Below are 27,131 nucleotides of genomic sequence, written 5' to 3'. Positions count from 1 at the left end.
GCTCCTCAACCGTTTCTAATCTAGTGATTCTTAAAGTGTTGTCCCTGGATCTTCGGGGAACTGGTTAGAAATACAAACTCTCAAGTTTTACCCCAAAACTACTGGCTGAATCTGACATTCTAGGTTTTAATAAACTCTCCAGGTGACTCTGAAATGCACCAGCATCCAGTCAAGTCTTTTTTTTTTCCTGTCCCTAAACCCATCAAGCATTGTTATCTTGCATTAGTTTTACCACCTTACTTCAAAATGCTTTCCTTATTATTCTTTTGATTAATTCTGATTCTACCAATCTATCAAAGCTCAGAAAGTCCTAACCCCTCCCCAAAGTGTTCTCACTACCACAGCTCATCCATCCTGCACCTCTCCCAACTCCTCTGCCATACCTAGTCTCCCTCCCACAGGATTTAACAATTAAGTACAGTCTTCGATGTCAGAGAATAGTTCTTTACTATTTCCCAACAGATAGTAAACTCCTTGAAAACATGAATCATATATATTTTTAAATGTTTATTTTATTGATTTTAAAGAGAGGAAGGGAGAGAGAAAGAGAGACAGGAACGTCAATCTGTTCCTAACATGTGCCCTTATCAGGGATCGAACTGACAACCCCTGTGCTTTGGGACAAGGCTCTCACCAACCGAGCTATCCAGCCTGGGCAAATACTATTTTTGTTATCCCTTCTTCAACCCTAAGTACATAAATGAAATTTTAATAGAGTTGCTGGTTAATGTCTTTATGGATGAATTCATTGAAATATTGATAAACCTTTAATGGATAAGACTCTACATTTCAAGTTGTAGCCCCCATTCTGTGACCTCGGACAAGTTCACTCCTTAGCATGAGGGCTGTAAACGTGAGGTCAGATTCAATGACTCAATGCCTTCTTTCTGCCTGAACAATGCAGGATTTTATGAAATGTTCCATGTTGAGTATCTTAGTCCATTATACTTTCATAATGCTTTGTTCACAATGCTATTATGGCAATTTTTTTAGACCTGACTTGAGTGACAGTTAGAAATGATGTTTCCCAGTTCGCTAGTAAGCTCTCTCAATGGGAACCATGTTTTATTAAATGGTGACTCTTCCACCATTCCCAGCACCACGTCTTTCACTTAATAGATCAATATATTCACAGAAAATTATTTGGAAAAACTCTTAAAAAGCCTCATTTATGTAGAGAACCTATGTACAGATCTGCTGTCTCCCAAAGGGGCCTCTTTGAATAATTATTATAAATACTATGAAATTATTTATAGCAAAAACTGTGACTACTCTGGTAACACCAGAGGCAGCCACAAAAGGCAAAAAATGTCAAAATAAATCTAACCTGTATTGGGGTAGACTAAAAGACGACAAGCCTCAGGCTTCCTTACTGTACCATGCAAATTAAGAACTGCTGGGACTGCAGCCTGGAACAGGGCTCTCACCCAGGACTCAACCCTTCCGGCTGCCTGCTCTTGACTTCCAGCGTCCAGAACTGTGAGAAATACACAGTTGTTTACCCCCCCACCCCAAACCCCGGTCTGTACACTTATACCAATTCCAGTTAAACAGGCTTCTTGATGCAGGACCGTTATTTGTAAATTTTCAGAATAAACAGGGTGGACTAGAGGCCTTCAAGTGGCAGATTTAAAAGGAGGGACATCACAAGAAAAAAAAATTTCCCCCTTTCCTCTCTTCTTTCTTTTCATTGTATCTACAAGAAGATGAATATTAGTTGAGCCGACTGCAGTAATCATTTCACAATATATATGTCCAACCATCATGCTGTATGCCTTCAATTTATACAGCGAGGTATGTCAGTTATTTCTCAACAAAACTGGAAATAAATAAAATAAAGGGGGGGTGGAGAGCAAAGAGAAATTGAAAGGCAAGTAGGAAGTACAGAAAGGCAGCAAAAAATCATCACTCTTGGAGTAATGAAAAGGAGTTCGTGGAAATTTACTGAGTCTTTACCAAAGGCCTACTAGGAGCTAGGCACTGGGGCTGCAAAGATGGCCCCGCCTCAAGGGGCTAACAGTCCTATAGCGAGCGTGCGTGCATGCATGAGTGTTGGAAAAATCAAGCCAGGAGGGCTTCACGGAGAAGATGGTGAGCTAGTGAAGCTTTGAAGTGTTAAGAAGGATTTGCTAAGAAAGGAAAAATAAAAAGACAGTGTGAGCTAGTTATTTTGGGGAGAAAACAGCTGTTCCTTCAAGACTTTAAATCAGACTTTAAATCACAGTAGCTTCTTCTATTCGGCACCACTTCTGGTCAACGCTCTTTTTCTTTTGCTTGTACTTGAAATGCTCAGATGTGCGAGCCCAATGTCGGAACAAGCCAGAAAGCCCCAGAACGAGGGGAGTCCTCGCCAAATTTGCTCGGTCACCTCCACCTCCAACCAGCCCAGCGAGCCCAGTCCCGCTCTCCTGGCAGCCCGAAAAGGAAGGCTAATTATATCCTCTGGGGGCCGGGCTGGGGGAAGTTGGATGCAGGCACCCCGGGATTGCCCCAGTCCGGCCAGGAAGCCACCAGGGGACAGCTTCACTGCCTCCGGAGCCACCAGGCTCCTGGGCTACCTGTGAAAGGGCGGCCAGCTCTGCAGGAAGGTGGAAAGAAAGGCGAGGACCGGTGGGTTGGGAAATGCCGAGCTTATGAACTGAGATCATCTGAATTCAATGTTCAGCAAGATCTCAGGGACACAGCCGGCGACGATGACCGCTGGCTCTTATAACCCTACTATCATCCCCACGGCAACGCCTCCATTGTACTCCGACAAGAATGGTTGCCGTCTTTTATGACTTGGAAGAAGCCAATCCAGAGATAAGCGTATTTCAAATTCTTGCAAAGGTTCAAGATCAAATTGCAACTCTACCAGCCACGGACCCCGAGGCAAGGGCCAGCCGCGTGACCTTGGGCAGGCACTTGGCCGCTCTCTGCCTCAGTTTCCCCATCTGTCCTGAGGGGTGGACATGCCCCTCTTTCGCGGGGGTCGCGCCAGCGGGTACTCCCGGCTGCACAGGGGCGCACGGGGCCGCAGCGAGCCGCCCCGGCCCCGGGGCGGGCGGGACACGGGGTGCTCGACACCGAGGCCGCCGGGCGAGAAAGGGGGTCACGCGGAGCCGGGTACCGGCGTCCGAGGGCGCCCCGAGGCTCGGCCCCTGCAGCCCGCACGCTGTCGCCCGCGGGCTGGGCTCTGCGCGCGGCCGAGGCAGGCCGAGCGGGCCCCTGTCCGGCGAGCCCGGAGGGCGGACGGCGCCGAGGGGACCCACCGAGGAGACGAGCAGCGCGAAACCCAGGCCCCGCGGCGCAGGGGACGGGGCGGGGGAGGAGGAGGCCCGGGCAGCGACGCCCCCCGCGGACAGCGCCGCGAGTGCCCCGCCGGCCGGGCCGAGGCGGTCGGTCACTCACCTGAGGCGCGGGACCCGCCGTCAGTGCAGCGGCGGCGGCGGCGGCGGCGGCAGGAGCAGCGAGAGGGGCGGGGGAGGCTCTGCGGCCGCGCAGGCGCACTGAGGCTGCCGGGCGCGCGGCGTGCGGCTCCCTCCCGCCTCCGGAACTACCAAGATGGTGGCTGAGCTGGGAGCCGCCGGCGGTGCCATCTTGGACGTAGTTTTTCTCGCGGAGACTCCGCGGGTGCTCCATCTGGCCGGCCTCCTCCCTCCCGCAGGGTCGCATCCCTGTGAAGCCCGAAAACTTGCATTCTTCCTCTGGGCCCAGAGCGGTTCCCCAAGGCCACATGGCACGTAGCACAGTGCTTACCATGGGGAAGGGGCTTAGTAAATTACAGTGAACGAACACAATAATTTAAGGAACTAGAATCCAAGACTCAGTCCTCCATTATATCACTCTGTTAACACCTGCCAACTGCGCCATCCCCTTTCTGGGGCGCAATATGAAAAATTTAAATGTTTTTCTCAGAATTATTACATTAAGCTTAACGACACAACAATTTAACACCAAAATGGACAGGACTAAACCCCTTCCCCAACAGTTTATAATTTACTTAATCTTGTGAAAATTAGTAAAGGGAAACGTCTTTTAAAATGGTGTAGGGAGCCTGGCCTGTGGTGGTGCAGCGGATAAAGCCTCAACCCGGAGGGCTGAGGTTCACGGTTGGAAAGCTTGGGTTTGACTAGTCAAGGTACACGAGAAGCGACTGTGCTTCCTGCTTCTTCTACCCCCTGCCTTTCTCTCTCCTTCTCCCTAGTCAATAAAGTCTTTAATAATAATAATAATAATAGTAATAAATGGTGTGTGGGAGGCCAAAAGGGGAACCCTCAGACACAACTTCTCAGCATAAATTACAGACCCCAACAGAAAGACGCAATTCCTAACCTCGACATAAAGAGATGTACCTTACAAGTCGATATTAGAGTAAAAAATTTTTTTCAACCAAGTAAATGTGGAGAGCTAATTAACTTTATTAAGCGTTCATGAATCCAGTAGCATCCCACCTAGCAACCAAAGTGTTCTGCTGGGTTGTACAAAATGGAAGGTTTTTATAGGAAGAAGGGTGAAGCAAGGGAGCTAGTTAAGAAAGATTTGGGGACTGGGACACCTTGGGGAGGAGCAACAGAAGGGTTTTTATAATGCAGATTTTATAATGCCTTTAAAAAAATTTTTATTGATTTGAGAGGGAGAGAGAAACATTGATTTGTTGTTCCACTTGGTTATGCATTCGTTGGCTGATTCTTGTATGTGCTGACTGGGGATTCAACCTGCAACCTTGGCGTTTTAGACCATGCTCTAATGGAGATTTTATTATTAAGATTTTATTTATCAATTTTAGAGAGAGAGAGAAGGGGGCTGGGGGAGAAGCAGGAAGCATCAATCAACTCATGGCAGCTGCCTCTCATAGGTGCCTTGACTGGGCAAGCCAGGGTTTTGAACAGGTGACCTCAGCGTCCCAGGTCTTTTTTTTTTTTTTTTTTTTTTCCATTTTTCTGAAGCTGGAAACAGGGAGAGACAGTCAGACAGACTCCCGCATGCGCCCGACCGGGATCCACCCGGCACGCCCACCAGGGGCGAAGCTCTGCCCACCAGGGGGCGATGCTCTGCCCATCCTGGGCGTCGCCATGTTGCGACCAGAGCCACTCTAGCGCCTGAGGCAGAGGCCACAGAGCCATCCCCAGCGCCCGGGCCATCTTTGCTCCAATGGAGCCTTGGCTGCGGGAGGGGAAGAGAGAGACAGAGAGGAAAGCGCGGCGGAGGGGTGGAGAAGCAAATGGGCGCTTCTCCTGTGTGCCCTGGCCGGGAATCGAACCCGGGTCCTCCGCATGCTAGGCCGACGCTCTACCGCTGAGCCAACCGGCCAGGGCCGCGTCCCAGGTCTTTATCTACTGCACTACCACAGGTAAGGGTAAACAATGGAGCTTTTTTTTTTTTTTTTTAAAGATTTTATTTATTCATTATAGAGAGGGGAGAGAGAGAGAGAGAGAGAAGGGGGGAGGAGCAGAAAGCATCAATTCCCATATGTGCCTTGACCGGGCAAGCCCAGGGTTTTGAACCAGCAACCTCAGCGTTTCCAGGTTGACACTTTATCCACTGTGCCACCACAGGTCAGGCAACAACGGAGCTTTTAAAAAAATATTTTTTAAAGAGAGATCAAGATGGAAAGGGAGAGAGATGAGAAGTATCAACTCTTAGTTGAGTCACTTTAGTTGTTCATTGATTGCTTCTCATACATGCCTTGGGGAGGGGGCTCAAGCTGAGCTGGTGACCCCTTACTCAAGCCAGCGACCTTGGGACCATGTGATGATCCTGTGCTTAAGCTGTATGAACCTGCACTGAAGCCAGCAACCTCGGGTTTTGAACCTGGGACCTAAGTAAGTATCCCAGATCAATGCTCTATCCACTGTCCACCAGTTGGGTATGGGCACTTCTTCTTTCTATGGGGGACGAAGAGAGCCCACATGACAGGCTGTTACTAGTACTGACCAGAAAACTCCAAACCAGTTGTTTTAAGATTATGTTACTAGGAGAGGTTGAAACTATAATTAGATCAAGTATTAAACATAGGTTTGGTATCCTGGACTTTTAGCATGAGTGACACCATTTTGGGCCAGTGGTTGTCTCTTTTAACACTAATCCAGCAGGAGGAAGATTTCCCTCCTTGCCCAGCAACATAGCTAATGAGAAACTGTTGACAACCTAACCTCTTGCTTTCCTCCAAGGGACTTTCATTCAAAACAACCCCTCTCAACTTTTTTCTCTGTAATGTTCCTCTCCTTTGTTTGCTGGATTTGCCTATAATTTTTGCTATGTCAGAATTTGTAATTCTCTGCTACTCCCAAATAAGCCCATTTTGCTGGTAAAATAACTGGATGTCTTTTTTTTTTTTTTTGTATCTTTCTGAAGCTGGAAACAGGGAGGCAGTCAGACAGACTCCTGCATGCGCCCAACCGGGATCCACCCGGCACGCCCACCAGGGGGCGATGCTCTGCCCCTCCGGGGCGTCACTCTGTCGCGACCAGAGCCACTCTAGCGCCTGGGGCAGGAGCCATCCCCGCCATCCCCAGCGCCCGGGCCATCTTTTGCTCCAATGGAGCCTCGGCTGCGGGAGGGGAAGAGAGAGACAGAGAGGAAGGAGAGGGGAAGGGTGGAGAAGCAGATGGGCGCTTCTCCTATGTGCCCTGGCTGGGAATCGAACCCGGGACTCCTGCACACCAGACCGATGCTCTACCACTGAGCCAACTGGCCAGGGCCAACTGGATGTCTTATTTTTAAGGTTAACATTACATTATTTATTATCACTGACTAAAAGTAAAATATTCTGTTAACTAAAGTAGGGCAAATAACAAATATTACCAAACATCAAGGACAGTAATTGTCTGTAATATTATTCATGAAGCACAATTTCTGAACCAGATTTGGAGAGGAAAACTAGTATTAACCAAACACAGCCTTTTATTATACTGTATATGATTTTATTCATTAACATTTACCGAGTGCTGCCTGACCAGGCGGTAGCTCAGTGGATAGAGCGTCGGACTGGGACACGGAGGACCCAGGTTCGAGACTCCGAGGTCGCCAGCTTGAGCGCAGGCTCATCTGGTTTGAGCAAAGCTCACTAGCTTGGACCCAAGGTCGCTGGCTCGAGCAAGGGGTTATTCGGTCTGCTGAAAGCCCACAGTCAAGGCATATATGAGAAAGCAATTAATGAACAACTAAGGTGTCGCAACGAAATACTAATGATTGATGTTTCTCATCTCTCTCCGTTCCTGTCTGTCTGTCCCTATCTATCCCTCTCTCTGACTCTCTCTGTATAAAAAAAAAAAAAAAAAAAAAAAATTTACCAAGTGCCAAATTACCCTGCAATACTATCTAATATGTCCTTGGTTAAATTAATAAGCCTCTCCAGGCCCTGGCCAGTTAGCTCAGCGGTAGAGCGTCGGCCTGGCGTGCGGGGGACCCGGGTTCGATTCCCGGCCAGGGCACATAGGAGAAGTGCCCATTTGCTTCTCCACCCCCACCTCCTTCCTCTCTGTCTCTCTCTTCCCCTCCCACAGCCAAGCTCCATTGGAGCAGAGATGGCCCGGGCGCTGGGGATGGCTCCTTGGCCTCTGCCCCAGGCGCTAGAGTGGCTCTGGTCGCGGCAGAGTGATGCCCCGGAGGGGCAGAGCATCGCCCCCTGGTGGGCAGAGCGTCGCCCCTGGTGGGCATGCCGGGTGGATCCCGGTCAGGCGCATGCGGGAGTCTGTCTGACTGTCTCTCCCCGTTTCCAGCTTCAGAAAAATACAAAAAAAAAAAAAAAAAGCCTCTCCAATCGTGAATTCCTCTTCTAATGACAACATAGTAAATATGTCATAAGGTTATAGTCTATCTGCACGTAAAATGCTCAGAACTTATTTTTCTGTGCTCTATGCTGTTTAGCTGTTGAAGACAAACACACTTCTTAATCTGGGGTCTAAACAAATTCTTATAAAGAAAAAATGCAATAACAATGTAATATAAAAAATTTGGAGGTGCTCTATCCCCATTCTACAGGTAAGGAAAATGAGAACAAGATGAAGATTCATTACAAACTCTATGCTGTTTTCCATTATAATACCGTGCTTCTGAGAGTAAGAAAATAACAAAAATAACCAAACAAATCATAAAAAATAGTCCTCGGATCCTTCAAAGCCACAGCTTTCCTTGGGGCTGTCCAGAGTGTCCCTTCTTGATCTACTCTAGACAGCATTATCCCCTCTACACGGCAACTAGAGTGATGTTTTAAAAATAAAGTTCTGAGCCCTTCTCTCTCTTAAAGCCTTCGAATGACTTCCACTTCTTTGTCCCAGGCGGCTCCTCTGCTGGTACTCAGCATTCCCGCTTTACTGGTCTTGCTCTTTAGTATCCCAGAATGCTTCATCCTCCTCCTCCTCACGCCCTTAGAAACGCTGCTCCTTTTGCTTCAAATACACTGCTCACAAAAATGAGGGGACCAGGGAACGTGTAGATAGTCCGGTACTTTCAGCCTTTTGTACAGCGCATTTTCACCAATGGGAAAAGTTGGTTTTGCATCTCATTTGCATAACCAAACTTTCTTTGACTTGTCATTTGCTTTTCTAATGTTCTTGTTTAATAAAAAAATAATAAAATGCTTCTTTTTTTTATTGCTTCAAATTCATTTTGAAATATCCCCTAATTTTTGTGAGCAGTATATTTGCCCCATTTAACTCCTTCATCCTTCTCAAATCAACTAAAACATCACTTCTGCAGAGAGGTTGTCTCTTCTTGTTCCCTATGTAACTAATTGCCTTCTTCCCATACAAGGCAATTAGTTACGTTCCTTCACAACCCAACTAGAACCCAACTTACTCCTAAAATGTTTCACCGGATTTGATCATGAATGACTCTGAATGTTTCAAAACTTGAAAAAATATCTGCACAAGATGAAGACTGGCGATCACAAAGGATATGTAAAAGACTGGGCCACTAGTTCTCAAGGTCGTTCCAAAACAGAAATTTGAAGTATTTTGCATTCTTGGAAAAAGTGTCTATACAACATTCTTTTGGATACAGAAGTGTTGTCACTTTTAGAAAAACATCAAAGTGCTCTCTCCTCAGCCAGTTATCCTCAGAGGCAACCAGTTAGGTGTCGACAGCTCAGACATGCAGTCACCGTGCGCTGGAACACTCTTACCACTCCTCTTCTCTAGAGCACTTCCTGGTGGAAGACGTGTAAGGTCACGTGTAAGGTCACTGACACGATGCAGAGCGACGTGTGGTCGGCAGGTTTCGTATCTGAAGCTTGAGCAGTTTTCGAGCTGGTGAGGCATCCAAATGTTGTGTGCTTTTCTTCCCTACAGAGGAAAGGAGCCAAAAAATAAATTTCAATGGAATTCAAATAAGATTTATTGAAAACTTACGTATGTCCAAACTTAAATATGGACACTGAGCCAGACACTAAAGGGCATTATAAGGACAAACAAAATTCTCTAGCCTCAAGAAGAAGACAGTCTGGTATTAGAAAGCCAGCTGTAACTATGACCACAAGTCATAAATAAGTGTGATAAATAAGAAAATGAAGGTATGGAGTAATTCAGGGCTGGAGTAGGTCAGAGAAGGCCATGGAGAAGTATGCCAGTGTCATTTAGTGGGTTTCTGAAGAAGGAAGAGGGAAGAAAAGGCAATGGGTCATTCTTAAATCTTAAACCAACTAAAAGAAGACAGTTTGTAGGGATTTAATTCTTAGTCTACTGTGCTACTGTGGAATTTACGTCTAGAATTTCCATCAACTTTGAGTACCCACAACATAATAGTTATTGTGAGGGGAAAACCACATGACATAGGCTTTTCTCTCTGAGACCATGCGCTGAGGGCAGTTTGAGGGCAGTTTGTCTGAAGAGTCACCTGCTGGTCCCCTCGAGGGACATACTTACCAAGCTGCACTGACACCTTCTGGAGGCACTGGGTACTGTCATCCATGAAGGCATGCAGCTGCCGCAGTGACCCCTGCAGTTCATCCATCTGCAGAAGGAAGACAGCTGTGAGCTGGAAGGGCCCATGGCTTGCTGCTGCCCCTCAAACACACAGGAAGCGCCTTCCCTCCTGGAGCTTTGCTTTTGCTGTTCTGTCAGCCTGGGAAGCTACGCCATACATTTTCTGTCTGCCCCCAGATCCACACTGCACTCCTCCACACTGTTCTATGCCCCAGGAGGCTGACTCCAATAACCTCTAACACAGGGGTCTCAAACTCAACTCAGCATGTGGGCCGCAGAGCAAGATCACAGCCCTTCGGCGGGCCGCACTAGGTCTACAAAAGGCAACTGTTACGCAACACTTTTCTCACTGCAGTTGAAAAAAAAAAAAAAATCAGTACAACAAGCACAATCGTACATGCAGTTTACTCAGTGTCACAAAACGACCAGAAACTGTAGTTCGCATCACAACTGCTGTTAACTAAGTTAATATCTAGCTAGGATGCTAGAGAAATGAAAAATACAAGTAGGCCCCTAGGCTTACTTAATTTTATCCAAAATATTTTGAACTTCGTGGATTAGTCTGCGAGCCGCACAAAATTGTTCGGCGGGCCACATGCGGCCCGCGGGCCGTGAGTTTGAGACCCCTGCTCTAACAGGATCCCAAGTCCTGAGTTCGGAAGGTTTGGCCCAGAGGGAGCCCAAGTGGGAAGGAGCTAAATGAGGCCTGGATATTTTCACCCAGGCTGCTCCAGGAAGGCCCATCCTGAGAGAGCTGTGTCTCCACGGAGGGTCCTGGCTCTCCCAAAGCAGCGCGGCTCCAGGAAGGCCCATCCTGAGAGAGCTGTGTCTCCATGGAGGGTCCTGGCTCTCTCAAAGCAGCGCATGATGGGACTTGCGCCCCTCAGGGGCCACAGGAACCCCCTCTACCCCTCCCTGCAGGCTCAGGGGTGTCAGAGCTCAGCTGCCTCAAAGGCCCAGGTTCCTCCACGAACCCAGAGGTCTCCCGCTACCCACACTTTGTACAGAGCCCCTTGTAAACCCTTCGTGCATCACCTGCATCAGCTGCTTCCTGTGGGTACTTGGGACGACTGCTACTCTCCCGAATGCCCCCTGGCGCACTCTTCACTTCTTTCCAGGCTCTGCTAAATCGGCTCCCCGAGGGACCTCCACAACTGCTCTGTAGCAACCTGAAGCCCTCCCGGCACACTCTCTTTATTAGCACTGGTCAGTACCTCTTTGTTTCCTTTTTCATTGTCTCTCCATGCTTCGCCAAGGTAATTAAATATACTTATTTCGGCCCTGCTTAGCTCAGTTGCTTAGAGTATTGTCCCGAACACCAAGGTTGCAGGTTTGATCCCCAGTCAAGGCACATACGGGAAGTGAACAATGAATGCACAACTAAGTGGAACAACAAATGAATGCTTCCCCTACGCCCTTGCTGTCTCTCTAAAACCAACCACGTACATATTCATCTCATCTCATTACACGTATTCTCCAGGTCTTTTCATTTCCAAGGATGACAAGGTAGCAAAGCTGGGTAAGTCGACCAGATGTAAACAGAGCTCACTCACCACCAACTCCATGCAATTAAAGACTTTGTTCCGGCTCTGTAGTATTTCCTGGTAGTCAGGCTTTGTCTGAAGGACTTCACTCTGGGAAGATCCAAGATATGCTGTAGGTTCCACTTCAACTTTAGTCATTTTTGTTTCAGTCGATCCTCTTTTTAAAAACAAAAGCATTCAAGGATTTGATAATCATTTTCTTTTAAAAGATTTTAAAAATTATTTATTGATTTTAGGGAGAAGAGGGAGAGGGGGAAAGCCCCTGCTCAGGCTGGCAAGCTCGGGGTTTCAAACCCGGGTCCTCAGCATCCCAGGTCGATGCTCTGCCCACTGCCCCATCTCTGGTCAGGCACTGTGCCCTTCCTTATGCCTTTAAGACCCAGACCCAGACTCTCTTCTTTCCATCACCCCCGTTCATGTCTTTCATTTCCATGAAGCCCTTGGCAAGGGTTCTCTCCCACACCGACAGCTCAAAGGCCATGTGCTCACTGAAGTCCCAACTACTGTTTTTGGCCCAGGTTTACAGATACCAAGGCAGGGACGTGCCTTTCTCCCCCAGGATGTGGAATGGCAGCCAAAGACACAGAACACAGGCAATTCGATTCTTTGACTGAAAATAGTGACACCAACTGCCCTTCCTTTCCCTGACTCTCCAGAAGGTCTGAGAGTGCTAATATGTATTTTACATTGCTCTAATGAATAGATTGGCCTATGAGAAAGGATTCATCATTCAATTTATGCTAAAAGAACTAAAATCAACTCAAATCAAACTCCATGGGTAAAAGGGTGGCTTCTAATTTCCAGTCATAGATCTAACCTGGATGTGATCTCTTCAGCCTCCTTCTGGTAGCGCAGCAAGAGCTGATCCCAAGTCTGACGTTCTAAAGAAAACCTATAGATCCAAAAAAAATTGTTAATATTTGATTATCTTAGTCTGAATCACTCAAGGCAACAAAAGTACATTAGGTGCCTACTCTGGTTCTAAGATGTTAATAAAAAGATCATTAAAGGATTGGAAAGCACAACTGATTTAGAGGATATTAATTTAATCGAATCAAACATGAGTTCTTAAAACCAAATTAACATCCTTATTCCCTAGCCTCCATTCTATAAAACTGACCATCAGTCCAGCCCATAGGATCCCAATATGCAGCTTTCTAGAATGTGTATTATTTCTTTTTTCCTGGTTTAGTTATTTTCCCCAAATTAATTTTCCAACAAAGGTTCACTCATTTTCACTTACTTTGTTATGTATTCCTTCATCTCAGCCACTGATGTTTCCAGAGACAAATCAGATGCTTTTCTGGAATATAGATAGGATTAGGAGATTAACACTAATCTTTCAAGAGCATTTGCTTTTAATATGCCACTTTACATAATTTTTTTTAAATTTTATTTATTGATTTTTAGAGAGAGGGGAGGGCGAGAGAGGGGAGAGGAGCAGGAAGCATCAACTCCCATATGTGCCTTGACCAGGCAAGCCCAAGGTTTCGAACTGGCGACCTCAGTGTTCCAGGTCAACGCTTTATCCCACTGCACCACCGCAGGTCAGGCCACTTTACCTAATTTTAAAGGCAGTAAGACATGTTCAGAACTCATCTTTAACAAATATTTATTCTTGGACTCTCACTTTTTTTAATTCATTTTAGGGGGAGGGGGAGAGAAGAGAGAGCAGGGGGAGCAGCAGGAAACATCAACTCCCATATGTGCCCTGACCAGGGAAGCCATGGTTTTGGCCCAGCGACCTCCGAGTTCCAGGCCGACGCTCTCTCCATGGTGCCCCCGCAGCTCAGGACTCTCACTTTTGTACTAGGTCTCTTCAGCCTTTATTCTCTCATCAACTCCAATCCACACATGGCCAATGAACCTTTCTTAAAATATTCCTTTAATTTTTCCTTGCTTAAATCCTCTGTGACCCTCGGGCATTCAGGAGACAAGTCAATCACCTTGACCTGGCACCTCAGGCTGCCTGTCCTCGCTGCACCCAGCTTATCCACTGAGTCCCCCTGTGTGACCACTTGTCTCTGTCCCAGATACCCCCACTCATCCTGACCCTGAGTATGTGGGGTTTCCAAGCTCTACATTTCTAATCACATTACTCTTTAGTCTCTTCTCCTTCCACTAATCAAAACATTAACATTTTTTAAGGCCCGACAAACTTCTTCACAGGACTGTCTCATCTTCCTCCTTAAACGGAGGCTACCACTGGACAGGGCTTGCGTGTTATGCCAATGGCTCGGCTTAGCTGGGTGATTAATCCAAACGGAAAAGCAGCACTGACAGTGCCACGCTTTGCAGATGTACTTGGCACCCTACCTGACAGAGACCAATCAGTGAGCTGTTCTGCCTTCCCTGCTTCCCTACCAAGGCCCACGAACCACGCCTCCACCGGCGCTGGCCGAGCCGCAGCAGCCCACGGCTGAAACACGCTGCATTAACAGAGCATCTAGTTGCATCAAATATTTTTGTTTTTATAACTTAAAAAAATATTTTTTTTTCATTTAGCTTTCTGATTCTGTGCTTGTGCCTTCAACCCTTTCACACGATTTTCTGCTCCTCAGGGAGGAAAACACTTGATCCTGTCACAGCACAGACGCATCCATCGCAGGCCCTGCTGACATGCTCTTTCGTTTTCGACAACCTCACTGGAACTCAGGTCTCACAGCGTGACCTCCCGCAGTCGGCCTGGGCACACACACGCCACATGCAGATTTTGGTGCTTTCCCAACCTTCTTGGTACAAAGGCAAACAATTCTATTACCAGGGGTTCCAGACAGCCTAGTTTTGTTAGAGGCTGTACTGTAAGACGCCTCTGGTGTATGTCAAACGCTGGACCATTTGAATGCCTGAAGACACTGTCCGCAGAAGAGTGAGCCAAAATATTTTTCATTTCCTGAACAGCAATGTTAAATCTAAGGATCTGTGAAAAAGTAGACCTTTGTAAAGTCAAAACTAACAAGTTTATAACGTAAGCTCTAGTGACATGATTTATTGGAGGGCAAGGGGTAGAGGGCTTGGTTCCACCCCCATAGAGGAACTACAAGTTTTTGGGGTTTTTTTTTGTATTTTTCTGAAGCTGGAAACGGGGAGGCAGTCAGACAGACTCCCGCATGCACCTGACCAGGATCCACCCGGCTCACCCACCAGGGAGCGATGCTCTGCCCATCCAGGGCGTCGCTCTGTTGCGACCAGAGCCACTCTAGTGCCTGGGGCAGAGGCCAAGGAGCCATCCCCAGCGCCCAGGCCATCCCTGCTCCAATGGAGCCTCGGCTGCGGGAGGGGAAGAGAGAGACAGAGGGGAAGGAGAGGGGGAGGGGTGGAGAAGCAGATGGGCGCTTCTCCTGTGTGCCTGGGCCGGGAATCGAACCCGGGACCTCCGCACGCCAGGCCAACGCTCTACCACTGAGCCAACCAGCCAGGGCCGAGGAACTACAAGTTTAAGGGTGAGACTTCTAAATCACTCTTGCTTGTCAAAAGCTACAAAACGTAAGTTTATCTCCAACTTGCATGGCTAGCAAAATCTGAAGAACACTTTCCTTTCTTTTTTATTTTTTTGGTGAGAAAGAGAAACAGACAGACAGGGACAGAGAGATGAGAAGCATCAATTCATGGTTGTGGCACTTTAGTTGTTTAATGACTGCTTTCTCATATGTGCCTTGACCAGGGTGGGTGGGGGGAGTGACTCCAGCTGAGCCAGTGACCCCTTGCTCAAGCCAGCGACCTTGGGCTTCAAGCCAGAGACCCACACGCTCAACCTGGCGACCTTAGGGTTTCGAACCTGGATCCTCAGCATCCCAGGTCAAAGCTCTATCCACTGCACCACCACCTGGTCAGGCCCCTTTCACCTTTCCATGGCTGGTTCCTTCTCACCATTCAAGTCTTACAGGTCTCACTGCAAAGGTCAATTCATTAGAAGTCTTCCCTGAGCCCTAGCTAACTCACCCCTCCAGTGACTACTATTGACTTCTCAGAGCACTATCTTAAATCATTATCTATGTATTTGTTTGACTATCTCTCCTATTAAAATGTATCAGCAAAAAAAAAACAAAAAAAACAAAAAACAAAAAAAACTAGACAATAAAGCTTTAATGTGTAAACAACAACAACAAAAAAAAATGTATCAGCACACATCCTTGTTTGACTTTAAGTTATCACTATATCTCCAACACCTAGAAGAGACTGGTATGTAAAAGATGACGGATGTTTGTTGAGTGAACAACTGTCTAGTTATAATAAAAACTCTTAATTCAATTATAATTTAGGACAGAAGGGCAATTGAACTTACTGTTTTGAATCTTCAACACATTTCTGTAAAGTTCCATTATTTTCCAGTTTGTCTGCAAAATGTTTCAGTTCTTCAGAAAGAGAATATGCTAGAGAGAATAAAATTTCATGTTAAAAAGAGATACATTTTCACAGCAAGCGGCTGAAAAAGATATTTCCGATGGTCTCAGCTCCAGGGTCCCTGTTACATTCTGCCCCTGTGTCTCATTCAAAAAAAGTGGTATACATATGCAGAAAGATTTTATCTTTTTTCTCTGGGTAGGTATAGATAAAATAGAAAACAATTCGTCTTTATGACATTTATTGATGTGGTTTTTTTATATCTGACCAGTGAAAAAGCAGTTAAAAAGGTATATCTGCACTGACATTCTTCTAAAGAGATCAGAACTGCTGGCACTGGAGGAAATATCACAGAAGTCAAGCAACAGGAAAGAGGGTCATGAGAAATGGTGAAGGCAAACAAAGAATTCTGGGCATAAGGTAATAACAATTCTCTGCTTATACCTGGAAGAGTCCGCAATTACATTCAGATGAAAAACGAAGTGAAAGAATGTTAACCAGCTATCAAACTATTCTTGACATATCTACTCTAATTACCATGACGGTCCAATTCTGAGATCAACAATTTATTTAACAAGAAAGTCTCAGTTCATGTATTTTCTAGGTTTTAAAAGTGGGTAACATGGAGTATTCTAACCCTGGATGATTATGTAGTTATTATAAGAACAGCTACTTCCTAAAAAGCTGAGAACTGATTCCTGGAAAAGATTATTTGTAACTTATATATCACAGATGAATAGCTGATTTCCTTAACAGAGTTCCTACAAATCAATATAAGAGAGCCAACATGCCAATTTTTGTAAATAAAATATATGAACAGAAAATGAAGCACATATGGTTCTAAATAATATTAAAAGTGTTTATCCTGCCCTGACCAGGTAGCTCAGTTGGTTAGAGCATCATCCGGATATTCAGAGGTTATTGGTCTGATCCTTGGTCAGGGATCAACGTTTCTCTTTCCTTCCTCTCTAAAATCAATAAATATCCTGACCTGTGGTGGCACAGTGGATAGTGTCAACCTGGAATGCTAAGGTCACTAGTTTGAAAGCCTGGACTTACCCGATCAAGGCACATATGGAAGTTGATGCTTCCTGCTCCCTGCCTCTTCTCTCTCTCTCTCTCTTTTTTTTTACAGGGACAGAGAGAGAGAGTCAGACAGAGGGATAGATAGGGACAGACAGGAACAGAGAGAGATGAAAAGCATCAATCATCAGTTTTTCATTGCGACACCTTACTTGTTCATTGATTGCTTTCTCATATGTGCCTTGACCGCGGGCCTTCAGCAGACCGAGTAACCCTTTGCTGGAGCCAGCAACCTTGGGCTCAAGCTGGTGAGCCTTGCTCAAACCAGATGAGCCCGCGCTCAAGCTGGCAACCTTGGGGTCTCAAACCTGGGTCCTTCCACATCCCAGTCCAATGCTCTATCCACTGCGCCACTGCCTGGTCAGGCCCCTTCTCTCTCTTTCTCCTCTCTAAAATGAATAAATAGAAATCTAAAAACAAATAAATAAAATCAATAAATAAATTTTTAAAAATGTGAATCCTTTGAAAAAGAAACATTAAAATTACAAAGTACCTTTTATCATCTACAAAATATTTTTAATTTTTATTTATTCATTTTAGAAAGGAGAGAGAGGGGGGGGGAGAGAGAGAGAGAGAGAGAGAGAGAGAGAGAGAGAGAGAGAGGAGAGAGAGACAGGGGAGAGGAGCTGGAAGCATCAACTCCCATATGTGCATTGACCAGGCAAGCCCAGGGTTTCGAACCGGCGACCTCAGCATTTCCAGGTCGATGCTTTATCCACTGCGCCACCACAGGTCAGGCCATCTACAAAATATCTTAACTGGCCTGACCTGTGGTGGCGCAGTGGGTAAAAGCATCGACCTGGAAAACTGAGGTCGCCGGTTCGAAATCCCAGGTTTCCCTAGTCAAGGCACATATGGGAGTTGATGCTTTCTGCTCCTCCCTCCCTTCTCTCTGTCTTTCTGTCTCCTCTCTCTAAAATGAATACATAAAATCTAAAAAATAAAAACAAAATATCATAACTGTCTGATAAAACTGTCGGAGTGTGAGAAGAGCTACTTGCATATATTGCTGGTGAGAGAATAAAATGATTCATTTCCAGAAGGCAAACTAGTAATTCTTAACATTTCGTTTGACCAACTTAATTACAACTCTAGAAATTTTATTTTTATCTGCAAATGTGCCAAAAGGCATGTGTAAAAAGGTATTTATTACCCTACTCATTGTAATGGCAAAAGACTGACAACCCCACCAGCCCATCGATAAGGAACTGGTTAAATCAAATGTTACATTTATAAAATGGAATATCATGTGGCTACTAAAATGTTAAGATAGGTCTGTATGTGTGATATAGAATAATTTGCAAAATAAACTTGAGTTAAAAAGACAAAAGACAAGGTAAAGAGCAGTGCAGGGAAGTATTATTTGGTTTTAATGTAGCATAACTGTTTGCAAATGCAGTATCTCTGCAATAATACACAAGAAACTGGCTACGGGCTCCTCTGCGGAGAGGAACTGCAGCTGGGTCCAGGGTGGGGGCAGACTTACACTGTATTCCTAAACCGTCCAAACTTCATTAGCATATTTTAAAAATGCAATTCCAAAAGACTGAAGTGGGGGCTGAATTTGTAAGGTAGCAGCTTTTGAAAATGAGGATCCTGAAAGTGGTGCTTCAACTGCCTTTAACAGAAGGTACAAGCTCAAGGTCAAAGTTCATTTGTCTATTCTTAGTATCTTACCTTTGGCTCTAAAACTTTCAAGACTGAAGCCCTCAGTGCCCTTTAGGAAAGGTTCAAGTTTCTGAACAGAGAACTAAATAAAGAAAAGCATTTTTAGTACAACAATCAAGATTTTCCAGGCCAGTCCCAATGAAGTTCATAATATTTAATACATGTGAAATAAACATGATTTAATTTTTATACTTAAAGTTTTTCATATAAACAAACAGATCAGGAAAAAATGGTCATTTCACACAAAAGACTTACTTATTTAAACTAATGTAATCACTAGATAGCTATAATACCTACTTACTATGCAGTTCAGACCTCAAAAGTCTGCTTTAACTTAGATTTTGACCTCCACTCACTTTAAATTACCATTTTTTGCTGTCACTTGAGGCCAGTGACAAAAGATATTAGACTGGAGGTCCTGGCCAGTTGGCTCAGTGGCAGAGTGTTGGCCCAGAATGTGGAAGTGCTGGGTTCAATTCCCAGTCAGGGCACCAAGAAGTGACCATCTGCTTCTCCACCCCTCCCCTCTTCTCTCACTCTCTCTCCTCCTCTCCTTTGGTTCGAGTGCACCTGCCCAGGAGCTGATGATGGCTCCGTGGAGCCTCCACCTCAGGTGCTAAAAATAGCTCGGTTGTAAGCATGGCCCCAGATGGGGGTTGCTGGGTTGATCCCAGTCAGGGTGTTTGTGGGAGTCTGTTTTTCTATCTCCACTCACTTGGAAAAGAAGGGAAAAAAAAAAAAACATTAGACTGAGGAACTCTCTATGCTGCTTAATTAGCACCTGTAGCAACAATGAGACAGAGCCCAGTCCAGGAGAGATCTGCTAGTAGGATTAAATCTGGTTTTTAAATTAATACTAACTAGAAAGAAACATCTTTTCATCTTAACAGTATCATCTCTTTTTGGGACTGTCACAGTAACAGTTTAAAAAAAAAAGAAAGAGGCCCTGGCCAGTTGGCTCAGCTGTAGAGCGCCGGCCCGGCATGTGGAAGTCCTGGGTTTGGTTCCCAGTCAGGGCACACAGGAGAAGCACCAATCTGCTTCTCCACCTTTCCCTTTCCTTTCTCTCTGTCTCTCCCCCTCCTGCAGCCAAGGCTCCACTAGGGCAAAGTTGGCCCGAGTGCTGAGGACGGCTCCATGCCCTCCACCTCAGGCAAGAGAATGGCTTAGGCCACAAGGGAGCAACGCCCCAGGTGGACAGAGCATCGCCCCCTAGTGGGCATGCCGGGTAGATCCCGGTTGGGTGCATATGGGAGTCTCACTGCCTCCCTGCTTCTAACTTCAGAAAAATGGAAAGAAGGAAGGAAGGGAGGGAGGGAAGAGGAAAGAGAGAGAGAGGGGAGGGAGGGAGGGAGGGAGGGAGGGAGGGAGGGAGGGAGGGAGGAAGGAAGGAAGGAAGGAAGGAAGGAAGGAAGGAAGGAAGGAAGGAAGGAAGGAAGGAAGGGCCTGACCTGTGGTGGTGCAGTGGATAAAGTGTTGACCTGGAATGCTGAAATCACCAGTTCTAAACTCTGGGCTTGCCTGGTCAAGGCATATATGGGAGTTGATGCTTCCTGCTCCTCCCCACTTTCTTTCTCTCTCTCTCTCTCTCACTCTAACTCTCTCTCCTCTCTAAAATGAATAAATAAATAAAATTTAAAAAAAAAAAAAGAAAGGAAGGAAGGAAGGAAGGGAAAGGAAGGGAACGGAAGGGAGGGAGGGAGGAAGGAAAGAATGAAAGAAAGAAAGAAAGAAAGAAAGAAAGAAAGAAAGAAAGAAAGAAAGAAAGAAAGAGAAAGAGAGAGAGAGAGAGAGAGAGAGAGAGAGAGAGAGAAAGAAAGAAAGAAAGAAAGAAAGAAAGAAAGAAAGAAAGAAAGAAAGAAAGAAAGAGTGTCTCCCAGTCCCCCAAATCTCACCTGGAAACTGGAATGCAGGAGAGAGCCAAGCCGTTTGCTTTCTGCTAAGTTGACGCTGATGGATCGGCTGAGCTCTGACATAAAATACACATTTAAGAACAGGGATGCTTACAATTAGGAGTAAAAAACCTGAAGATTTGTCTCCCTCTGGACGCAGTCCAACTTAAGGCAACGATGCCCAAGCAACTTTCTCTAGTTAAAGGGAGAATTCATATCCGTCACATCTGATTTCTTTAGGACCACCAAGGAATGAAATTGACCCAATTGTGCATTCTAGTTTTAAAAAGTTATGAGTCTTTTATATAATATATAAAATCTTGTCTTTGTTAAACAGGCAAATAAATAACTTTTTTTTGATGTTTTATATTCACCACTGAAAGAATGGAGATGGGGATATTTGAGCATTTTTATGACCGGCCCTGCAGTATACTTTAAATACAGTGTCTTAAGAGTCCTGTTATAAACTAGGAGCTCCATTTTACAGATGGGGAAACTGAAGCTCAGAGGGGAGATGACTTGTCTGAGGCCAGAAATTGGTATATCAAGAATTCAATCCCAAGTCTGTCACTGAAAAACCTGTGCTTTTCCTGGTAATACCATGCCATCTTCTACAATGACCTAATGCCATTAATATTAATTTGTTGAACACCTATTATGTAAAAAGCTTTTTATTAAATGCTATACACACCTCATTAAAACTTGAGGCATCTTATCAGTTCCATTTTACAGACGATGACAATGAGGCACAAAGATAACTTGCCCAAGGTCACTTGGTGAGGCAGCCTGAATGGGGCGGGAGTTTTCCATAATTACGCCACTGCCTCCTCAGACAAGTACAGGATGTAAACACTGTTTTTTCAATTATGTCCATTTAAAAGCATCAACTATTATACAGCAAAGGGGGTTTGCTCTGATAATTTGTGATACATGTCTTCTTGTCCTCTAGCTTCAACTGGTTGTGTTTTTAATTTCTCTTGTGTCCTCTCTTGATAACTTCTCATTACTGTTAGTCAAAAAAAGCAGGATACATTCTGCTTATAGCCAAAGAAATCTGATCACCGGCCAGAAATAACTAGGAAATAACCAATGTTATTACATCAGTGGTTTTCCATGATATAGAATTTTAAGTCTACACACACTGGATTACCCCAGAGATGAAGGCTGGGGCACTCTTAGGGAACTGCTGATGCTTTCTTGGCACACGTATGGAGTAAAGCAGTGGTCCCCAACCTTTTTTGGGCCATGGACCGGTTTAATGTCAGAAAATATTTTCACAGACCGGCCTTTAGGGCGGGACGGATAAATGCACAAAATAAAATTATGCGACCAGCGTAAAAACTGTGGTATTTTTAAATATAATTGTCGAGCTTACGAGACATTGAGTCAAGAGTGAGTCTTCGACAGATGTAACCGAGGGAATCTGGTCATTTTTTAAAAATAAAACATTGTTGCCCTGGCCAGTTGGCTCAGTGGTAGAGCATTGGCCTGGTGTGCAGGAGTCCTGGGTTCAATTCCCGGCCAGGGCACACAGGAGAAGCGCCCATCTGCTTCTCCACCCCCCCCTCCTCCCTCTCTCTCTCTGTTCCCCTCCCGCAGCCAGGGCTCCATTGGAGCAAAGTTGGCCCGGGCGCTGAGGATGGCTCCATGGCCTCTGCCTCAGGCGCTAGAGTGGCTCTGGTCGCAACAGAGCAACGCCCTAGATGGGCAGAACATCGCCCCCTGGTGGGCATGTTGGGTGGATCCCGGTCGGGTGCATGCGAGAGTCTGTCTGACTGCCTCCCCGTTTCCAGCTTCAGAAAAATACAAAAAAAAAAAAAGTTCAGACTTAAATATAAATAAAACGGAAATAATGTAAGTTATTTATTCTTTCTCTGCGGACCGGTACCAAATAGCCCACGAACCGGTACCGGTCTGCAGCCCGGGGGTTGGGGACCACTGGAGTAAAGTACATAAGCATAATTGTGGCAGCAATCTTCTGATATGCTTAATGGCTGTTTTTACCCAGATTTCCTGTTAGACATCAGGCCATCTGGAAATGAGGTAATATCTTTAAAATACTGTAATTATAATAGCTTAACATTTGAGCTATTTATTATGTGCCAAGCACTGTGCTATATATTAATGTATTTGCTCCTCACACAATCCTATAAAATAGGTATTTCATCCCATTTACTGATAAAGACCATAGGACAAAGGAGGCTAGGTAACCTGCTTAAAGGTCACACAGCTTTTCCTGAAATGTGTCAGACTTCCCACATTAAATCTTATACTTCAATGCTTACTGGAATGTAATTATTATTGTAAACTCACACAAAGTCTCATTCAAATACGGTATGCCTAAAAACTTAGTTTTCGCTACAGATATTTTTATGTGCATCTTCACTCTGAGATATTTTTAGTTATAAAGCCTAAAGTCAGGTAGCAACCCATCTACCTTCTGTTCCACTTTAGAATAGGAAGCAGATAACCACAGGAAGAAATCACTAATGCCTTTAATTCCAACAGAAGTAGGCATCAACAAACTGGTAATCTGAATTTTTGTTTCATGGTATAAATTACAATGGGCAGCTAGGTAATACTATGATATAAAAGCAACAATAGTGAATGAACACTTACTAGGTGTTTGACATACTACTAATCATCTTAGATACCTCTTACAGATGAGGAAACAGGCTCAGAGAGGTGATGTGATTTACTCAGTCACAAAGCTAGTAAGTATCAAAGTCAAGTCTGTCCCACTAGGCTCTTTCTGCCATACCTCACTGTTACATCTTATCTGAGCTGCAGCTCCACTGCCTTATGCACGCAGCACCCCACCTGTGACGCCCTGATGGAAGGGACGTAGTGACTTCCGCTGGTTCATTTCTTTCATACTTGCTCGCCGCCAGGATTGCCTTCTGTCTCGATGATGGGCAGACTGTTCTTGAGGGGACAAACGAAGGGACCTGGAAAGAACTTCCTCACGGTTGAGATCATAACTTTCCCTTTTTGTCGGGCTAGAGCAAACTTGACTCCTTTCCTCTGAAATGCCTTGAGTCATCTCCAAGGAAGCAGACGATTTATTACACACTTCAACAGGGTTGGGATCCGATTTCGACTGATGATCGTGACTCTTAGATGTCACTGGTTCCTCTTCTGGTGCTTGTTATAAAAACATCAAAATATAAAATCAAACCCACCACAACTAATTATCTGTGCCAAAAGATGGAAAAAGAAAATGTACGTCCCAGATCATGGAAATGATGAAGAAGCAACCATGCAAATAGATGAATGAGCGATTCCAATTCCACCAAGAGCCAGGAAAGCATCTGAGCATAGCTGAGAAACCTGAACCCAAAGGAAAAGGTCCAATACTCACCTTCTGCAGTCTCTGCGCTCGTCACCGAAGTCATCCTGGGTAGAGAACCCTGAAAATAGGAAAATGAGGTGATGTGTTCCCCACATGTCAGCCTAGTCTCACTGGGGCTTTACCACACTAGAATAGGCCTGTGCTTCCCAGCCTCTCTAAATTGCCCATCTCTTGTCCCCTAAAATTTGCCTGACAGGGCCTGGCCCAATGCCACCTCACCTACCACCTCCACAGAGACTACCAGCAGGGTTCATCACCTCCTGGTCTGAATTCCTACAGAACTTATCACTAGAAATACTCCTTTCTCCCTTAACACATAACCTATTTTACTTCCCAATTATTGTGTTTAACTAGTCCCTCAATCCCTAATTCAGCTGATGGCATTATGATGACATGGTCTTCCAAACTAGAAAATTCATATTATCCTTTATTTTTTATTTTATTTTATTTTATTTTTACAGAGACAGAGAGAGAGTCAGAGAGAGGGATAGATAGGAACAGACAGACAGGAACAGAGAGAGATTGGAAGCATCAGTCATCAGTTTTTTGTTGTAACACCTTAGTTGTTCATTGATTGCTTTCTCATATGTGCCTTGACCGTGGGCCTTCAGCAGACTGACTAACCCCTTGCTCAAGCCAGAGACCTCGGGTCCAAGCTGGTGAGCTTTTGCTCAAACCAGATGAGCCCGCGCTCAAACTGGTGACCTTGGACCCAGTGGGCATCCCAGTCCAACGCTCTATCCGCCAGGTCAGGCTATTTTTTATTCTTAACTCTTCAGATCCCAGATCCTGTCCATTCTACCTCCAACAGTCTCTCTAAATCTTTTTTAAAAATTAAATTTATTAGAGTAACATTGGTTAATGACAGTATGTAAATCTAACAAGTACAACTTTGTAATGTTACATCTGTATGCTCTATTGTGCGCTCATTATCCGTAGTCTCCTTCTGTCGCTATACCGGGAGGGGGAACAAAAGTAGGCTTCCAGTTGTCCATATGGAAAATAATACAGTACTTAATAAAAAGTACAAGAATATACTCACAACTATAAACCTACTTTTAACTCACCCTGTATAACTGCCCTCTTCATCCTCTCCCCCCCTCCCATCTGGTAACCACCGTTCTTATCTGAGTTTGCCTCTAAATCTTTCCTCCACTTCCAGTTCCTAGTTTAGTTCAGGTCTCATAATTTCCACACCTCCCTCTCCTTCCCCCCAGTAACCTAACAGCCTGTCCACTAGTTTCCCTGCATACAGCACTGTTCCTCTCCTATCCATTCCTTAGACAGCTGCAGAGATTCTCCCAGGGTATTCAACACTCTTCACAAGTTAGTCTCAACCCACCACCCATCTTGGCTCTCTCCTGCCACTCCCATTCCCTGCACCGTGTTTGAATCTTTGCACATGCAGCCTGTAAAACCTACTCATCCATCCTAGCCAAGCTCCAGTGTGAAGCTTTCACACCACTTCTTTCTGGTGGAGTTGGTTGCTCCACCCCTTGGTCTCTGTGGCACTGGCTCTAAGGCCTGTTTGCCTGTCTTGTCTCCTGAGAGCCAGCCTGAATTTGTATTCCTAGTGCCAGTCACCAAGGACTGACAGGAAGAAGGCAGGGACCTGACTGAGGCATCTCTACATCCGCCCGCTTATGCCTCTCTCCCGGCAGAAATCTGTTCGGGATGGGAGGTGGCATAGTCAAGAGAAATGAATATATCAGGATGGACAACGTGGGAGAGAGAAAACGAACGGAAAGGTCAAGCCCTGGTCGGGTAGCTTCGTTGATTAGAGCACTGTCAGGATACCCCAAAGTTGGAAGGTTCCACCCTTGGTCAGGGCACATACAAGAATCAACCAATGATGCATAAATAAGTGTAACAACAAATCGACGTTTCTCCCTCTCTCTAAATTCAATCAATTAAAAAAAAAAAAAGACGGATAGGTCAAGGATCTAAACCCCAGTTATGACTAGCACAGATTCAAGCCTGGATAACAACAGCAACAACAACTGCCATTTGTTAAGTTGCTTGTTAAGCGCTTATTATATGCCAGGCTCCGTGCTGTATGTAAGCGCTTTAATCGCGTCATTATCTCATTATCCCCTTTGATTCTTTCCACAGCTCCGTAAATACCATCGTTCACTCCTCACTGCTGATGGCGGAGCTGAGGTTCGGAGGGGAAAGCCTGGCCGGTGCTGATTACGCGGCCAGTCGGGGGCAGAGGCGGACCTCCGGGCCCCGCCCTCACCCTTCACCCCGGCTCAGGAATCTAGACCGCTGCTCTGCAAACGGGCCGAGGGAGAGGCGCGGCCCGCCCTCAGTGTTCCTCCCACCCCGAGCCCGCAGCGCCCTGGGGCACCCCTATTGCCCGGTGTCATCGGGCAGCAACGGGCCTGGACTGGGCCGAGATCCGACGCCCAAGAGGCGGGTGCGGGGGTAAGTGGGGCAGCGTCCGCGGAAAAGTATGAGACTTCCTGACCTTAGAGCGACGCCGGTCCAGCCCGAAGACTCCGTTCTTGGAAAACAAGACCGCAGGTCACTCTCCACGGTCACGGATCGCCCCTGGACCGCCTAAACCTCTCGTTTCTGGTCCTGGGCCCCTGCTCCTGCGGACCACGCCCCGCGCAACCGCTGCGGTAACCGAAACTCCCGCCAACTAAGAGCGCATGCGTGGCGGGCGGCCTCCTGCGCACGCGCGTGCTGAGTGCCAGCCTCCCCCAAGGCGCATGCGTATGCCTGGTGTTTAGCATTTGCGCGTTCCGATGCGGTGTCCAAATCCTTCTCGACTCAGAAGTGACTACGTTACTCCTGGGACCTGCCACACCATCAAGATTTTTTTTACGCCCCACGAACCCAGAGCCCGTCTAAGATGGGGAAACAGGCCCAGAGAGATACTTATTAAAGTAATACAGCTCATCAGCATCTGAAGCTCTGCCCCTGTCGCTAGTCCTGGGTTCCTCCTTCCTGTAGCTTCTTAAAGCCTAAAATGTGGACCGTATCTCCCAGGGCGGACTGGACCGTGTGCTCTGTACGCTTCATCCTATTCTACGCCTGCTGTAGCCCATTTTCTCCTCTGTAGCCCTTTCAGTTCATGACAGAAACTCTCATTTGAAGACTTATTGCACAACCCCCTCTCCCCAAACTGCTTGCTGCTCCTCTGTCCCCTGCCGCCCCTTAGCTCCATGCTTGTGTTCTTTGGATCGCCATTCCCTCGGCCTGAGAAGCCCTTCCCTGCTTTTTTCCTGGCAAAATTCTCCAGTGTTACGGTTCAGCTGAGGATTCATCTCTCAGAGCTATCTCTGAGGTCCCAAGCTGAGAACCAGATGTCCCTTCTGTCCTCCTCAAGCCCAGT

General features: G+C 45.9%; 2 protein-coding genes and 1 pseudogene across 4 annotated transcripts in view; all 3 read right to left on the bottom strand.

Moving 5' to 3' along the window:
- NDRG3 (NDRG family member 3) overlaps nt 1–3,465 on the bottom strand; it is a 65,875-nt gene extending 62,410 nt beyond the window's left edge. The window contains exon 1 of one of the 2 annotated variants that reach the window (XM_066235742.1): nt 3,391–3,465. The gene's annotated coding sequence lies outside the window, so the exon portion shown is untranslated. The remainder of the gene's footprint in view (nt 1–3,390) is intronic. The other variant, XM_066235744.1, reaches the window with a different exon arrangement.
- Nucleotides 3,466–8,738: 5,273 nt separating this feature from the next.
- Nucleotides 8,739–26,420, bottom strand: DSN1 (DSN1 component of MIS12 kinetochore complex). Of its 2 annotated transcripts, none has more exons than XM_066235275.1 (11): nt 26,259–26,420; nt 23,798–23,846; nt 23,257–23,580; nt 20,440–20,513; nt 18,554–18,626; nt 15,735–15,822; nt 12,693–12,752; nt 12,267–12,341; nt 11,459–11,606; nt 9,846–9,933; nt 8,739–9,266 (listed from the first exon to the last, which is right to left on the bottom strand). In XM_066235275.1, the coding sequence occupies exons 2-11, from the start codon at nt 23,829–23,831 to the stop codon at nt 9,163–9,165; spliced, it is 1,068 nt and encodes a 355-aa protein (XP_066091372.1). In that variant the 5' UTR covers nt 23,832–23,846; nt 26,259–26,420; the 3' UTR covers nt 8,739–9,162. The 2 variants fall into 2 exon arrangements, with proteins under 2 accessions (XP_066091372.1, XP_066091373.1); XM_066235276.1 differs by having other exon boundaries at nt 23,257–23,384.
- On the bottom strand, nt 13,947–14,287 carry LOC136308731 (large ribosomal subunit protein eL34-like; annotated as a pseudogene).
- Nucleotides 26,421–27,131: the final 711 nt, after the last annotated feature.

The sequence above is a fragment of the Saccopteryx bilineata genome, chromosome 6 (assembly GCF_036850765.1).
Source record: "Saccopteryx bilineata isolate mSacBil1 chromosome 6, mSacBil1_pri_phased_curated, whole genome shotgun sequence".
NCBI classification, from domain to species: Eukaryota; Metazoa; Chordata; class Mammalia; order Chiroptera; family Emballonuridae; genus Saccopteryx; species Saccopteryx bilineata.
Note: the sequence above shows the minus strand (reverse complement) of the source record. Positions and strands in the feature narration are given on the sequence as shown.